At 40.1% G+C, this 18534-nt stretch overlaps 1 protein-coding gene across 1 annotated transcript in view; it reads left to right on the top strand.

The window, feature by feature from the left end:
- LOC128696503 (HIG1 domain family member 1A, mitochondrial) overlaps positions 1–18534 on the top strand; it is a 77732-nt gene that overhangs the window by 19155 nt on the left and 40043 nt on the right. Inside the window, exon 2 of the mRNA XM_053787775.2 lies at positions 273–294. Within this exon, the coding sequence (XP_053643750.1) occupies positions 276–294 (19 nt within the window). The 5' untranslated portion in view covers positions 273–275. The remainder of the gene's footprint in view (positions 1–272; positions 295–18534) is intronic.

Genomic DNA, 18534 nt, shown 5'->3' with positions numbered 1-18534 from the left:
GTGACCCATACAATGAAGTTACAGTAGTTATTCCAATTGCTTGCCTTCTCACTGCTGTATGAACCTTCCTTATCATTTTTGTGTTTCTAAACTTAGTTTTCCATACATCTTATTTTTAAACTTTTTAATCCTGTTTTATGAAACTTGTATAAGTTTTATAATTAATTTATTTTTAAAGAGTTTTTGAAAATTTTAAAATTATTTATGTACTTGTTATTATTTGTGTGATGCTGTATATTGTACTAAAATTTATTTTTTCTTTTGTACTGCAGGTGATGTCTGGAGAAAACAGTGGTAAGGAATTTGTTTCAAGACAGTTGCAAAACTATCCTCCCTAGACCTGAAAACGACAAATGTTTGTTCAAAAAAAATAATACTGTTTAACCTATGGGTCAAGTATACAGTACAATAGGGCCCCGCTTTTCGGCATTTCACCTTGCGGCGTTCCGCTAATAAGGCGATCTCAAATTATGACCAAAACTTTCTATACGGCAAGCAGTCTTTCAAATACGCCGCGCACCACCCAGTTTGTTTACATTCTCCATTAGCACGTTTCTCTATTATGTAATAATAATCACTCTTGGGCACATTAGATGTCTAATTTTACATCAATATAGACATTTTCATTAATTTATCTTATGATATTTTCTTCAAAATTATATAAGAAACACGTTACATAGCATATAAACATTTTATGTTTATACATAATGGAGGTGTAGTAGCTGGGCAGAAGGAAAATGCTACATTAGATAACGCTTTTGTTTACAATTCTCGGCTGGAATTATTCATTACTACTTCCATTGTTTATGTTGGCATCTAAAGGTAGTTGGTAGAAACTATTAAACTTAGTGAACATGGTATGTCAATGGTAATAATATGGCCCTGGGCTGCATTAAATGTCGTGTAGCCATGTAGGTAGGTGCAGGTATGTAGCCCAGGTGGACTACATACCTACATTATTATTATAACTGATAATTATACATATGTGTACCTGTACTTAAGTATTCCTTCACTCAAGGTGTCATTTCTTCTAAAAATGTTATACGAGAATGGGAGTGTTTCTCTGTATTTATTCTACTGTATCATCATGGAGACAACTTGTACACAATGTAAAGTGACGAAAACCAGACGTGTTCGTCTGGTTTGTTTACATTGCGTGGGTGTGGTGGGGATGGCTACCCTGGCTGGATTCCAAACTTCCCAAACCTGACTTCCTACAAATAAAACTCGCCTCACCCTATATTAAGACTACAAATATTTTAAGGAAAGGAATGGGCGTACATACTGTGTGTATTTTTACTTTTTATTGTTTTTAACCTCTAAACAGTCCAAACGTATATATACGTTCTCTCCCCCAGTGCCCCGAACATTTTGAAAAATAAATTCCCCCCCCCCCTTGAAATAGAGGAAGTTTTTCTAAGTGTTATAGGATTAAAATAAAAAAAATTAGGGTCAGTACTTACTGAGATATGAGGCTGCAAAGTTGGCACTTAATACTCGCCTGACGGCAGCATCGAGCCCTGCCGAATGAACGGATATTCTTATGCATTATATCTACAAGCACAGTATAGCACTTGGGATTTTTTAGGTTATCCTAGGTAATTTACACTATAATTGTATTTGTGTGTACCTGTGAGACAGATATAGACACATACAAATACAGAGGGGGAGATACAGAGGGGGAGATACAGAGGGGGAGATACAGAGGGGGAGATACAGAGGGGGAGATACAGAGGGGGAGATACAGAGGGGGAGATACAGAGGGGGAGATACAGAGGGGGAGATACAGAGGGGGAGATACAGAGGGGGAGATACAGAGGGGGAGATACAGAGGGGGAGATACAGAGGGGGAGATACAGAGGGGGAGATACAGAGGGGGAGATACAGAGGGGGAGATACAGAGGGGGAGATACAGAGGGGGAGATACAGAGGGGGAGATACAGAGGGGGAGATACAGAGGGGGAGATACAGAGGGGGAGATACAGAGGGGGAGATACACATATACAGTGGACCCCCCGCATAGCGACTTTAATCCGTGCAAGAGGGCTGATTGTTATGCGAAATGTTCGGTAAGCGAATGAATTTTCCCCATAAGAAATAATGGAAATCAAATTAATGCGTGCAAGACGCCCAAAAGTATGAAAAAAAAAATTTTTACCACATGAAATGTTAGTTTTAATACACACAAACTGAAAAAGGCATGCACAATTACATGACACTTACTTTTATTGAAGATCTGGTGATGATTGATGGGATGGGAGGAGGGGAGAGTGTGTGTTAGTGTTTAGAAGGGGAATCCCCTTCCATTAAGACTTGAGGTGTCGAGTCCTTTTCTGGGGTTACTTCCCTTCTTCTTTTAATGCCACTAGGACCAGCTTCAGAGTCACTGGACTTCTTTCGCACAACATATCTGTCCATAGTGGCCTGTACCTCTCGTTCTTTTATGACTTCCCTAAAGTGTTTCACAACATTGTCAGTGTACAGGTTGCCAACACGGCTTGCAATAGCTGTGTGAGGGTGATTTTCATCCATGAAGGTTTGCACTTCAAGCCACTTTGCACAGATTTCCTTAATCTTTGTAGTAGGCAACTTCTTCAATTTCTCTCCCCTCTTCTGAACCAGTTTCCTCAGGTCTGGCCTCTTGCTGTTGAAGTTGATCTATCAGCTCATCAGTGGTTAGTTCTTCATTGTCCTCTCAGGGTTAGCCTCAAACCCTTCAAAATCCCTTTTGTCTAAACATTCTGGCCACAGTTTCTTCCAAGCAGAGTTCAAGGTCTTCTTAGTCACTCCCTCCCAAGCCTTACCTATAAGGTTTACACAATTGAGGATATTAAAGTGCTCTCTCTAAAACTGTCTTAGAGTCAGTTGAGTTTCTGAGGTCACTACAAAGCACCTTTCAAACATAGCTTTTGTGTACAGTTTTTTGAAGTTTGCAATAACCTGCTGGTCCATGGGCTGCAGGAGAGGAGTGGTATTAGGAGGCAAAAACTTCACCTTAATGAATTTCATGTCCCCATAAAGTCGCTCTGCCACGTCTGTAGGATGACCAGGGGCATTGTCTAACACCAGGAGGCACTTCAGTTCTAATTTCTTTTCAGTTAGGTAATCTTTCACATTGGGGGCAAATGCATGGTGTAACCAGTCATAGAAAAAGTCCCTAGTGACCCATGCCTTACTGTTTGCCCTCCACAGCATACACAAATTCTCCTTGAGGACATTCTTTTGCCTGAACGGTCTGGGAGTTTCAGAGTGATACGCTAATAAAGGCTTCACTTTGCAATCACCAGTAGCATTGGAACACATCAACAAAGTAAGCCTGTCTTTCATAGGCTTATGTCCTGGGAGTGCCTTTTCCTCCTCAGTAATGTAGTTCCTGCTTGGCATTTTCTTCCAAAACAGGCCTGTTTCATCACAATTAAACACTTGTTCAGGTTTCAGTCCTTCACTGTCTATGTACTCCTTGAATTCCTGCACATATTTTTCAGCTGCTTTGTGGTCCGAACTGGCAGCCTCACCATGCCTTATCACACTATGTATGCCACTATGCTTCTTAAATCTCTCAAACCAACCTTCGCTGGCCTTAAATTCACTCACATCATCACTAGTTGCAGGCATTTTTTTAATTAAATCCTCATGCAACTTCCTAGCCTTATCGCTTATGATCGCTTGAGAGACGCTATCTCCTGCTAGCTGTTTTTCATTTATCCACGCCAATAAGAGTCTCTCAACATCTTCCATCACTTGCGATCTCTGTTTCGAAAACACAGTTAAACCTTTGGCAAGAACAGCTTCCTTGATTGCCTTTCTGTTGCCCACAATAGTAGCTATGGTTGATTTGGGTTTCTTGTACAACCTGGCCAGGTCGGCGACACGCACTCCACTTTCATACTTATCAATGATCTCTTTCTTCATCTCTATTGTAATCCTCACCCTTATTGCTGTAGGGTTGGCACTAGAAGCTTTCTTGGGGCCCATGGTCACTTATTTGGCTGATAAAATCACCAAAAACACTGTAATAATACGAAATGTTCCGATTGTATGCTTGGATGTTACCGCGGAGGCAGGCTGGTAAACAATGCCACCAGCGGCACATGTGAGGCTGGCTAAGGGCGCACATTGGACGCGTCTCGGACGAAGAGCGGTGAGCGGGTTTTTGAGCGGTATGTGAGGCAAAATTTTTGCGATAAAAGCGAGCGGTATGCGGATTGTACATTATGTGATGGCGACGGTATGCGGGGGTCCACTGTACCATATTACGCAAGGACGTGGGCACCACTAACAAGTTTCCCTTTGAACTAGAGTCATTATCATTATTTCTCCTCCAAAGAAAACCGTCGTCATCGAAAAGATAACCTTCCGCTTTACCTTTATTGGTTAAACTTCTATTGTCCTTTAGTGCTATAAGAAATTCTTCTTTATTACATTTTCTAGCTAGGTCCGCAGGGACTGGTAAAATATTCTTAGTGTCACCTGTGGGTCTTGACTGAATTGCTTCGCTAAACAGGAAGTTCAAACCTAATTCATCGGATATTTCTAATGGCTGTTGAATATCCACATTTTTAGAGTTCTTAGCCATGGCTCTGGTGATCACATTAAGGGGAAATAAATCTAGCCCTGCCTCAGTTTCTAATGCATAATTTATATCACAAGGATTATCTAAAACCAGAGGCTCTTTGGGTATCTCCAATTGATCAATTTCGTACCCGATTAACCCCTTCAGGGTCCAAGGCCCAAATCTGAAGTGGTGCCCCAGTGTCCAAGAATTTAAAAAAAAAAAATGATTTTTTCTTATGAAATGGTAGAGAATCTTTTTGTGAAGGTAATAAAACAAAGTACGAAATTTGATGGAAAATTGACGAAATTATGCTCTCCCGAATTTTGATGTGTCAGCGATATTTATGAATTGGCGATTTTGCTGACTTTGACTCCCATTTTAGGCCAATTACATTATTCCAGTCAACCAAATTCTTAGCTATTTCACTAGTATTACTTCTATTCTATCGATTGAGCACAAGAAATCAGCAAGTCAACTGTTTCAACTACAAATTAAAGTAATCGGAAATTGTTAATTTGGCCAATTTAACACAAAGTTCAAAATATTCCAATTTCAAAATAGGGTCCAGAATAAACAATGTAGGTATTCCTGGAACTAAACTAACATTTCCTCTGTTCATTAGTTACATTTTGAGGCTTTACAAATAAATTCCATTTTGATTTTTTATTCACATAATGAATTTTTATTCACACCAAAAAATAGAAGATTTACTGTTATGCAATACTGTAATAATTGTATAAATATCATCACCATATTTGTGAATGCATATTAGACCCACCAGCTGGCATGTATTAGATGTGTGAGGTCGTTTGTTTACTCTTGAATATCGGCAAAAATTTAACATTTCTGCTACTTTGAGCTCAGTTTCAAGCCATTTCCAGTGCTAAAATCAATCAAAATCATCTCTATTTCTGTAATATGTCTTCCATTCTATCAACTGAGACCAAGAAATCGCAAATACAACTATAAAAAACATACGAAAAAACACTGCAAAGTCGCTGTTTTAATCAAAAAATCATGATTTCAGTTTTTTTTCTCTCATTATACACTGTGTGCTGCAGGATCTGTTTTATGTGGTGCACACATACCACATATATGTATTCTCTCATATCTAGGCCCAAATGTACCACTCACAGTTTATCAGAGTGAGCTGAGCTCATGACGTAGATCTACGGTTTGGACCCTGAACGTAAAGCCGTAGATCTACGGGACGGACCCTGAAAGGGTTAATAGATCCATGCCAGCAATGGGAAAAAGTTTATCTGAAAGTCCCACATTGATCCAGCCTACATATCCAGGGAGTTCTACATAAATCCTTATAATAAGTACCTTTATTATTGTGCCTCCATAAGCCTCTAATAATACGTCTAGCCGGGGTTCATTACTAGTAGGTAACTTTACCAGGTTTGATCTTAACAGAGAGATAGCTGCCAGTATCTCGAAAGGTCGTGATGTTTACTAACCTCTCTTTACAGAGTCCGAACTTCCCTCTGGAAAAGTAGGGTTCCATAGCTGCTTGAACCTTTTCTTCTGAAGTACTGTCATGGTAAAGTCATCTATTAGACGGTCGGCTAGACGAGGCCTGGAAAGGTAAAGATTCATCATCCAGAGTTTCATGCTTCCGAGAGGAATTTATTACCCGAGTAGGATATCTCCCTCTTGGTTGGGTTTTATCTTCCCGCTGTTTATGCCAACACTGGAACTGTCTATGACCTAACTTTTTACAAAAAAGGCACAGTGGTAATTGATCTTTAGGGTAATGCCTGGAGAGAGAGCCATTTGTCACCTGTTTTTCTGAAAACGCCTTCAAAGGTTCGCCAGCTGGAGCTTTCCTAGTAGTCAATCTTGAACTAAAACCTTGGGAGGCAGATTTCTTTTCCGGGGTTTTAGACATTTCTACGGTTATAGCATGGGAAATTTCAAAATGATCTGCGTGGGCAGCAGTATCTAACAAGTTAGTAGTAGGAAATGTCAAAAGATACGTATGAACCCTCTCTGGGAAATATTTAAAAAGGTCTTCTTGCAATATCAGCTGGGAAAGTGACTCGACTGAGGCGGCTCCCGCGGCCCTATGCCAACGCTCGAAACCGAGAGCTTTTCTCTGGCAAAGTCCACCCAAGACTGCTGAGGATATTTCTTCAGAGTTCTAAACATCTTTAAGTAACTGACAGGTAATAAATCATAGGGTTTCAAAAGACAATCTTTTATTGTTCAAAAGGTAAGTTTGCAGTTATGGTTTGAGCTTTTCCTATTAAGGATGAATATATTAAAGCAGCCCAATATTTAGGAGGCCATTGCATCACTTTCGCCTGATTTTCAAATGCCTCAAAAAATGAATCTAAATTATCCTCCGTAAATTTAGGCATCAAAGAGGCTGCTTTACTAAGGTCGAATGAAGGGATTGTATACATATTACTTGATTCTCTTTTCTTCCTCAGTACTTCCCGTTCATAAAGCAAAGATTCCCATTCAAAATTCTCCCTTTTTAGTTTTCTCTGGGCTTCTACAAAGGAGGTTTGAAGCGATAAAATACGTTCTAGACGTTCGAAATTCTCCTTTGATTGAATAGTAGTCAAAAGGGCTAGAGAGATTTGAAGTGGAACGTGTTCATCATCCAATAGGACTTTCTCTTGTTCCATTTCTAAAACATCTGTAAAGGGTTTACCTGGAACTGTTTCTTTAGCCTGATGGAGTTCTGTTCCCCATATAGTCCTTGGAGATGGAATTGGAGTCGTTGTAGCAGCGTAGTCTTTCCGAGTATCGGGAAGTTCATGTCCGTCGTCTCCAGTAGGGGTTGTTCGCGTCGTAGTTTCAGCCTCGGGTGCCTGTAGTAAAGAATTAAAAAAAGAAGGAATATCTGTTTCTCCATTCTCAGTCTCTGGATCCTGCTCATCTGGAAAAAGGACATTCTGTATCATACATCTGACTGTCTGGGCAGTAAAATGTCTGTCGTATTTTATGTCCAAGCTTCGTGCTAATTGCCAACAAGATTGAAGCTTCAAATTCTGTAATCTCTCCTTTGTTACATCTTCAAACCTCTCTGCCATCTCTACATTCATTTTAAACGAAATTCAGTGTTATGCTCCCGGACACAGGCCCCCACTTGTTACACTCCAAGGGTCGTAACCACTATTTCCTTCTGGTTAGAGCATAACAACTTTGTCAGAGAGGTTTGGGTAACAATAGTAATCCTCCGGAAATCTAATTTTAATGTAGTTTATTTATAATACAACAAATAGCCAAAAATAATAATATACGAATTATCGTATATAAGTTAAGAATGCTTGTTTGTTCTATATTGTCCAAAATATATAAGGCTTTCATAACACATGATTAGGAGGAGATCTTAGATATAACATATGTACAGAGATTACTTTAGAGAATAAAGTCTTATTTCCCAATGGGAAGCAGTCAGAATAAAACAGAATATGTCCAGGCTGGATAACCAACCTTGGCCAGTTACCAGAGACTAGCAGGAGTGTTGTCGTTGGCTGCTACTTCTTCACTGCTCGTCCCTCAACCTTGAGTATACAGGTCAGGTGGGTCACGTGACTTGCCAACACTCAGTAGTTGACCAAAATGGGGGGGGAAGGGGGGGTAACCACTGAACACCACAGATTAACCGTACACCAGTACACCGGGCGGAAGGCATGTTACTATACCTTCAATTAAACTTATCATGGCCATGTTACATAAATAATTATAATAATTGTTAATAAGAATAAGCCTTAATAATACAAGGACGTTCATTTCCAATTTAGCTGTTAAAGGAAATAACCGCAATGTAATATTAAAGAAAGGTTAACAATAGAGGCATGACACAGTGAACTCTTCCTTTTTGTTGGGCCCTGTTTTCGTGAATTTATCACCGACTCTGTAAAAACATTGGCTCAGTTTTCGTTACTTTCCTCCATTCTCGTTGGTGGTACAGTACCTGTCCAAGTGCTGCATGCACACAAAGCCTCCCACACACATTCTGAGGCAGTGTCCCTTTGTTTCTTGGTGAGCGAATGTTATCCTACTAGGCCATAGGAAACATTTTGTAACACTTCATTGTTTTTTGCACTTGTTCATTCTGTGTGACTGCTAAATAAGTCACCATGGGCACAAAGAAAGCTGCTAGTGCCAGCCCGTTGATAAAGAAGGTGAGAAACATGATACAGTTCATGGAAAAAACTCGTAGCAAAGTACCAAAGTGAAGGAGGAAGAGAGGGGAGAATGCGCCTTCAGTGATTGTGCGATATGTACGATGCCCAAGCAGCAGGAGTTGATAAAGGCTATAGCACCAGCCAGTGATAAAGTGTAGCATTAACAGTGTAGTAGTAAAGTGATTAAGCAATAGAAAAAGGACGACATGAAACTGACTTCTCCAATGTTATTAGAGGTATATAGGGCCACTGACAATATATGCCGCCCTACCTATCTTCCACCACCCTAAACCAATGCCAGCATCCCCAAGGTATAGTAAGTGTAAATATTTCTTACTTATAAATTACATGCACTGTGTGAATGGTGTTGGTGGCTTCTGCTGCCATCTCCACTGCCACTAATATGTACGGCTTCTCTCAGTGGCCTCTGTAAACCCAACACCACCACTTACTCCTTGCATAGGTAGTGACAAATTTTATTAATTCTAGAGCATATATCATGTTTCTATCTAATTTTGTTTATGTTGTATTAGATGAATTGTGATAGATAAATAAGCCGTGGAATATAGTTCTTCTCTATAAAATGTATTTTTTGTTTATACTTTTGGATGTCTGAAACAGTTTAATTGGATTTACATTATTTCTTATGGGGAGAATGGTTTCAGTGTGTCGATTTCACGTTTCGTCACTCTCTGGAATGAATTAAAGGCGAAAAAGGAGGGTCAACTGTATTTGCGACTCGCAGTAAGAATTTTCACTCCTTTCGCCACAGCCCCTTTTATTGCATTTATTTTTCAATATGGACGATATTGTGGATTTCACTGTTCCATATTGAGTGGCCAGATCTGGCGCATGTTCCGCTCCCACTTCGCAGTGAATTCTTTTTTCACATTAATTGTTCTCACTGCTTTCCTTTTAGGCTTGTTTGGATCACTGTTTTGGGGCCACACCAAGCATCCTCAAATCCATTAACACAAAGCACAAATATGAAAAACAGTATAGAATGAGTCAAGTAACTAGAGAACAGTCGAGAAATTACAGCCTGATAAGAAGGTCAAAAAAATTGTACTATTAAAATAGATTACATAACATCAAAGGTGATATTAAAAAAAAACAAACTCTATCTGAAATTCTTGGAACTAAAAAGTTATCCAAAAACAAAGCAATCAAACTAACAAAATCAGATGAACCCCTACTCACTCCAACCGAAACAGCAAACAGACTTAATGTTTTCTTCTCCACCATAGGAAAAAATCTAGCAAACAAAATACCAAACACAAACGCCCGTCCATCAGACTACCTCGTAGGAACCTACCCAAATATGCTATTCCTAGCTCCAACCAACCCCACTGAAGTTATGCTCATCATAAACACCCTTAAAAACAAGGCAGGAGACATAAACAACTTGCCTGCTTTTATGTACAAAAAAGCTTCTCAAGTATTGTCACCAATTATTGCAACGCTCTTTAACCCTTTGAGGGTCGACAGGCCCTCTCCGAAACTCGTTCTCAGGGTCAGCCAAATTTAAAAACAAAAAAAATTATTTTTTCTTATGAAAAGATAGAGAATCTTTTCCCGATCATAAAGACACCAAAAGTTTGAAATTTGATAGAAAACTTACGGAATTATGCTCTCGCAAAATTAGCGGTCTCGGCGATGTTTACGCATCGGCGATTTTGCCCACTTTGAGCCCCATTTTCGGCCAATTTCACTGTACTAGTCGACAAAAAACATGAATATTTCGCTAGAACTCCATTTTTTCTATCGAATGGGTGCAAGAAACCACTCATTTATGAAATTCAACTATCCAGTACAGTGGTCAGAATTTAGCAATTTTGCCAATTTCACACAAATTTCAAAAGATGCCAATTTCCGAATAGGGTCCAGAATAAACAAGAAAGACATTCCTGGCACTAAAATGACATTTCCTCTAGTCATTATTCACGTCTCAAGGCCCCTCTTATATTCTTTTGCTTTCCACTTTGAATTTTTATTTTCACAAAAAATATAAGATTTACTGTTATGCAGACTACTGCATTAGTGTAAAAAATGGTATAAATATTATTGGTGCACTTGTGAAAGAATATTAGACTCACCAGTTGACGTGTATTGCACGCTTGGCACGATTTGTTTACTTTTGAAGTTTGGTAAAAATCGAACATTTCTGCTACTTTGAGCTCAATTTCAAGGCACCTTTCTTTGTAAAACCAGTCAAAATCATCTCTATTTCTGTAATATGTCTTCCATTCTATAAAATGAGACCAAGAAAACTAGAATACAACAATAAATACCATACGAAAATACACTGCAAAGTCGCTGATTTATTAAAAAAAAATGGTCAAAGTTTTTTTTTTCTCATTATGCACTGTGTGCTGCAGGATTTTTTTTAGACTGTGCACACTGACCACATAGACCCATTCTTTCATATGAAGGCCTACCAGCTTTCTCCCACTAGATTTGAGGCCGCTAGAATTTATGAGTACTAGTACGTCAAAAACCCCTACGCGTAAGACGTACTAGTACGACGAAAACCCTCAAAGGGTTAACAAATCCATTGAATCGTCTACCTTTCCAACAATCCTCAAAATAGCGAGGGTCACTCCGATCCATACAGGAGGTGACCAAGCTGACTTGCATAACTATAGACCAATATCTAACTTACCACTGCTCACTAAAATCTTTGAAAAATTAATTCATAGACTGATCTATTCCTACCTCGTTTCACACAATATATTAAACCCTTGTCAGTTTGGATTCAGAAATAATAAAAGCACAAATGACGCTATCATACACATGCTAGAACTAATATATACCGCACTTGAAAAGAAAGAAGTCCCGTTGGGCATTTTCATTGATTTACGTAAAGCTTTTGATACAGTCGACCATGAACTACTGTACTCCAAATTAATGCACTATGTTATCAGAGGCCACTCCCTCAACTACATAGTCATACCTTAGTAACAGAAGTCTGTGTATGCAAATGATGCAAACTCCTCCACCCAAGCAATCACAGTAGGAGTCCCACAAGGAAGCATCCTAGGACCACTCCTCTTTCTCATCTACATCAATGATTTACTGAATGCATCACAGCTACTCAAACCCATATTATTTGCAGATGACACTACGTATGTATTTTCCCACCCAAATGCAGTCTTACTAGCAAACACAGTCAGTGCTGAATTACAGAAAATATCTGCCTGGATGATGACTAACAAACTTACCCTGAACATTGATAAAACCTATTTCATTCAGTTTTGAAACAAAGCTGCAAATGATCCAATTAACATTATGCTAAATGGATCATCAGTCACAAGACTGAGGGAAAATTCCTAGGTATCCACCTTGACAGTGTCCTTTAGTTCCGGACACACATACAACAAATCACCAAGAAAATCTCCAAGACTGTAGGCATACTATCAAAGATAAGGTACTACGTTCCACAATCAGCTCTCCTGGCACTGTACCATTCACTCGTATACCCTTATCTTACATATGGAATTTGTGCATGGGGATCAACATCATCCAACCACCTAAAACCCCTAATAACCCAGCAAAAGGCTGCAGTAAGAATGATAAATTCCCACTCCCGCCAGCATATTCCACCAATTTTCAAAAGTCTGAATCTGCTTACCATTAAGAACATCCATACTTATTCATGTGCCTACTACATACACAGAACAATACATGCAAATATAAACCCCCCACTCAAACTTTTCCTCACCAACCTAAACGGGACACATGACCACAACACAAGACACAGATCTCTTTTTGATATACCTCGTGTCCATATCACACTGTGTAAAAACTCTATGCACATAAAGGGCCCCAAAATATGGAATTCATTACCAGAAGATGTTAAAGTAACCCAGTCTGAAAATCAGTTTAAGACTCTTCTCAAAAGCCACTTAATCACCCTAGACTAAACACTAATACTCAGTATAGATTTACTCACCTATGTACTCCCACATCATAACTGAAACAATCACATTGAACCTTTTATCCATTGTTGACAGGAATATAATTGAATCATTGTTTTTCACAAAAGCATTTTAGAATATAAATACGTATATCTTGTATTGTGCAAATTTTGATTCATTTATAATTAATATTCTGCTGTACAACTATGAAATAATTACTTTCCTACTGTACAACTATGATATACTACTTAGTATTAAGTAGAATGTAAGCCAGTAATGTTAAGTTGGCCCATAATACCAAGGCATAATAGAGGCTCTTTGCATTGCAACCCACTATTGTATATACACAATCTCAATGTACTGTTTGCAAAGACATTAAATAAATAAATAAATAAATTTTCAGTGAAAATATTTCGAACACCACAGAATAGCAATGAAATACCAAAAAGTTTCACAGAGCTTGTACAAACGATGCTTAACCCTTTCACTGTTGGTGCCATATAGATACGTCTTACAAGCCAGTGTTGGTGACGTATCAATACACCAAAATTCTAGCGGCTTCAGATCTAGTGGTAGAAAGCTGGTAGGCCTACATGTGAGAGAATGGGTCTGTGGTGTCAGTGTGCGCAGTGTAAAAAAAAATTGGGTAGCCAGTGGTGCATTGTGGGAACGCCATTTCAGTAGTCCTTGTTCTGGGTCTTTTACGTGTTCCTTACGTTCAGTTTGGTGACCCTTTTGAGTTTTGTATATAGTGTTCCTTTTGAATCCATACCTAAGCAGCTGGAACTTATCACCATTGACCGTCATGTTGTTCTCCACTGCCCACTAGAAAATCCTGTAATTTTTCAGTGTCCTCTACCGTAGTGACTTTCATGCTTATTTTAGTGTCGTCTGCAAATGATACAAAAGTGTGCTGGGTGTTTTTATCTATGCTATGAGGATGAGAAACAGCAGAGGTGCCAGGACAGTGCCTTGGGGCACTGAGCTTTTGACCTTGCTGATGCTGGATCTTGCCCTGTTCACTACTACATTTTGTGTTGTGTGTTAGGAACCCAAAGATCGATCTGCCTACCTTCCCCATAATGCCCTCAGTTTAGACCTCATTTTGTGTTCTATCACTCCATGATTCCATTTGTCAAACGCCTTTGCAAAATCTTTGTAAATCAAATCTGTATTTTGGTCATCTTCCAATACCTCCGTAATTGTCATAATGGTTCAACAGCTGTGACAGGCATGATCGTTCTGCTCTAAAACTATGCTGGTTCGGGTTGTGCTGGTCCATGAAATTTGTAATCTGCCATCTCATCACTCTTTCGAAGATTTTTATGATGCAAGAAGTTAAGGCTTCTGGTCTGTAACTTTTAGCTAGTGCTCTGCTACCTCCCTTATGCAAAGGAGCTATGTCTACACTCTTTAAGGCCTTCGGTATTTCACCTAGATCTGAGCTCTTTCTCCAAAGAATGCCGAGTGTTGATACTAATGGTACTTTACATTTCTTTATAAATAGAGCATTCCATGAATCAGGTCCAGGTGCTGAGTAAGTGGGCATGATGTCCATGTCTTTCTTGAAATCTATGGGATTTGTACTAATGTCAGTTGGTCTGCGTGGCCTTCTTCTGGAGTGAAAAATATTTGTGCATTTTCTACCTTGCTGTCATTTAGTGGGTTGCTGAACACCGACTCGCTGTTCTTTAAGGATTTCGCTCATTTCCTGTTCATCATCGGTATACGAGTCTCCTCTCAGTATGGTCCAATTCTACAGGTAGTTCTTAGCTTGGATTTTGCATAGGAATAGAAATATTTTGGGTTTCTTGCAATATCCTGTATGGCCCTTTGTTCCCTTTGTACTTCTGTTAGGTATGACATCCTAAGTTTTTGCTCTAGTTCAGTGATCTCTTGTCTAAGACTATCTTTCCTCTGCTGAAGCATATTTGTGTTTTTAAGCAATTCAGTAACCTGTTTTCTTTTGTACCATCTCCTACACTCTATATCTGATCTTCTGGGTTTCCACAGTAGTATGTGCTTCATACATACCTTGTATGCTTCTATATTCAGCTTCTCTAGGCACTGGTGGGGATTTAGGGTGCTCATGTCTGCTTCCCAGGATGTCTGATAGCTCTTGGTTTATTTTTTCCCAGTCAGTTCTATGGCTGTTAAAATTAAACTTGCCGAACATCCCGTCTCTAACTTTAGTGACAGTTTCCTAACCTTGAGTTAATACTTGTTTGAATTTCTATGTTGTTGTGATCAGAGTATGTTGTCTTCGTAACTGTTATGTCTCTGATTAGTTCCTCATTGTTTGTGAATATCAAATCCAGGGTATTTTAATTTCTAGTGGGATCAGTTATCTGTTGGTTTAGTGAGTACTTTTCACAAAGCCTCAGTAGTTCCCTGGTATGTGCCTGTTGGGCCAGGGTGTTTCCTGGAGATATTTCTGGTATAATGTTGTGTTGTGCCACCTTGTATTTTACATGGAGATTAAAATCTCCAAGGAGTAAAATATTTGGTGTAGGATTTTCTAGCCTATCCACGTAACTGTCTATCTTCCTTAGCTGCTCTGTGAATTCCTCAGCAGTTGATAATGGTTTGTACACTAGGATAATTACCAAATTCCTATTTTCAGCTTTAATGCTGAGGATTTCTACTATATCATTCATAGAGTTCAGCACTCCTATGCAACAGAAAGTATCCTTTACATAGATTCCTACTCCACCCTGTGACCTATTAATCCTATCACATCTATACATGTTATTGTTTTCTGTCTCTATCTCTCCGTCCAAAACATCCCTTGTATGTGTTTCTGTAAATGCTCCAAACATGGCATTCACTTCTGTTAGGAGCACACTGACAACTTTGTCATTTTTATATTTCAGACCCTGAATATTTGCAAATATGAAGCAGGAATTACCATTTGGGATGTTTTGTCTTGCTTTGTTCTTTGTTAGTACCACTGGTGATATACTACATGGTATGTCCCCTGGTGTACATGCCCCTTTTTTCTCCAGTACTGACTTTGCATTTAGTTGCTTATTCAACCTTGATGGGCTGATGCCTGGTTGGGTGTGCCCCATTTTGCTGACCATCTGTCCTCTCTGTACCATTCCCCCTATTTTTCTTTCTCTGGTTCGATCTTTTCTCTGTTTGTCTAAAAAAGATTGCTGTTTAATTTCCCTTTCTCTGCTAACTCTGTAGTGTCACGTTCCTTTTATATGGTGGTCTGGGCAGCTCAGGTCATAACATTCTCTGGACTGTGTTGAAACTTTACACAATTCTGGATGGAAGTATCTGCACTCTTTGTTGAAACGACACTTTCCCTTCCTCAACATGTTGGCACATTTTCTGGTGTTTATTCCAGCAATCTCTGCCATATAGGCACATACCTTTTGCATAGTATGTATCTGCAAATGTTTTGACTACCTATGTTTACTGATTGTGTCTTTCCCAAGTTCTGCCCCCTGATCTGAGTTCTCTTGTTCTCCTTCATCTTGGTGTATTTCTCCCCTTTTTTCATGGTCATTTGTTCCTGCTCTAGATTTCTCTTCCTCCCTTTCCCTTTCTGCTATATTATACGTGTATACCCATGTTTCCTTCTTTTCCAACTTGCTCTGTATGACATTTTCCACTCCTTGGTTTTCATCTTTATCTGCACTTTTCTCCTTTTCTGGTTCCTTATCCCCTGATTTCCATTCTTTGTATATATCTGGCAAGCTCCTTAGGAACTTTCTTACATTTTCTAGGTTTTCACTTTTCAGCAGAGGCGTCGCTTGAGTTGGTATCACCCGGGGCGGAATCTCTGATGTCACCCAGGGCAGCATCTTTGGTGTCACCCCCATGAAATTCAAGGGCAGGGGGATGGGGGGGTAAACACCAGTTATGTCACTACTGCATGACCAGTGACAAATATTTAGCAATGAGAACGTTTAAGGGCCATAAACTGAACAGGAGAATACTTCTCAACTTTATTAATGATAAAGTAAATAATCGTAGTAATATTGAGGAAACAAACTCAAATACCACTTTGAGTACAGCCAACAGATCCTACATTTATTCATCTTCAACAATGCCAAAACAACAACAACAACAACAACAAATTGAAAAATAAAGAAAAACATTGTAATATTGGAGAAGCACTAGTTCCAATGTGACCTTGAGTACAGGTAACATCTCGGTGAATCTGATCTTACATTTCCTTGCCTTCAGTTATGCAAAATCATCAATCACATCATCAAAATCAATGATTTTCCCTATATAGGGTTATTTGTACTTTAATATATAATAGGCTATATAGAAATGAAGGATTCTTCTCTTATGTTGGTGCAGCACTGTTCTGGGCATTAGTGTCACCTTCTTTAGAGGCTCTATGGTGTTACCCCCTAAATGGTGTTACCCGGGGAAGCCCCCTCCCCCCTTACGAATGCCCCTGCTTTTCAGTATCTCTTGTGCCCACCCAGCTTTCCACCTCACTGGGGCAAATCCAGAAATGACTTTCTTGTTTTGGGTCATTTCTCATGGTTGCATGAAGCTTTGTACATGATATATGGTATGTTTTTTCCACATATTTCACAATCAGTGCCCCTAATTTCTCCCAAAATTTTTTTTTCACGTGTACACTTCCTGAGCAGTTGATGTGGCAGGTTGCTGTGGCGGGGCTGGAAGGAGGAGGATGGGAGGGAGGAAGGAGGATGGGAGGAAGGAGGATGGGAAGGAGGGAGGAAGGAGGATGGGAAGGAGGGAGGAAGGAGGATGGGAAGGAGGATGGGAAGGAGGAAGGAAGATGGGAGGGAGGAGGAGGAGGAGGAGGATGGGTGGGAGGGAGGGAGGGAGGAGGAGGAGGAGGAGGAGGATGGGTGGGTGGGAGGGAGGGAGGGAGGGAGGAGGATGGGTGGGAGGGAGGGAGGAGGAGGGTGAGAGGAGGTGGATAAGGATGGATGGGAGGGAGGGAGGAGGAGGGTGAGAGGAGGTGGATAAGGATGGATGGGAGGAGGGAGGAATGGATGGGAGGGGAGAAGAGAGGGAGGGAGAGGGGAGGGGGGAGAGAGAAAGGGAGGGGGAGGGGAGAGAGAAAGAGAGGGGGAGGGGAGAGAGAAAGAGAGGGGGAGGGGAGAGAGAAAGAGAGGGGGGAGAGAGAGAGAGGGAGGGGGGAGAGAGAGAGGGAGGGGGGGAGAGAGAAAGGAAGGGGGGAGAGAGAAAGGGAGGGGGGGAGAGAGAGAAAGGGAGGGGGGGAAAGAGAGAAAGGGAGGGGGGAGAGAGAGAGAGAGGGAGGGGGGGAGGGAGGGGGAGAGAGAGAGAGAGAGAGAGAGAGAGGGAGGGGGAGAGAGAGAGGGAGGGGGGAGAGAGAGAGAGAGAGGGAGGGGGGAGAGAGAGAGAGAGAGAGGGAGGGGGGGGGAGAGAGAGAGAGAAAGGGAGAGAGAGGGAGGGAGGGGGAGGGGGGAGAGAGAGAGGGAGGGGGGAGAGAGAGAGGGATTCTTAATCTAACCTTGTCAAACCTTGTGTAAAAAAGAAGGGGAGGGGGATGGAAGCTAGGGTTTCAAAAACCAGTTCATCCAACTTGTTGTTCTTCCAGTCTTCCTACTCAAAAATTTAATTACTGATCTTGTGCCATTATATTTGTAGTGCAAACTAGTAGTTTGCTGTATCTTCACCATCCATAATCACTCCACAAAACTCTGAAGACATTAAATCTATATATGACACAAATCATACATTAGTTACCTTTCTTATTTTGCACATAATAGTGGTTAACTGCTAAAGAAATCCTTGAATCATTTTGAAATATTAATGCATACTTTTAAAATTGTACTGTTGTTCATTTAGCTAATATGTCTAGTTCTTATATGGTCTTTAAGCATTAGTATTAGTTTGCTTGAAATGTATTGCATATTTGTGGCTTTGTACCTAACAATATTTTGTTACA

This window comes from Cherax quadricarinatus, chromosome 47 (genome assembly GCF_038502225.1).
Source record: "Cherax quadricarinatus isolate ZL_2023a chromosome 47, ASM3850222v1, whole genome shotgun sequence".
NCBI lineage: Eukaryota > Metazoa > Arthropoda > Malacostraca > Decapoda > Parastacidae > Cherax > Cherax quadricarinatus.
The sequence above is the reverse complement of the archived record's forward strand: the minus strand, read 5'-3'. Positions and strand labels throughout refer to the sequence as shown.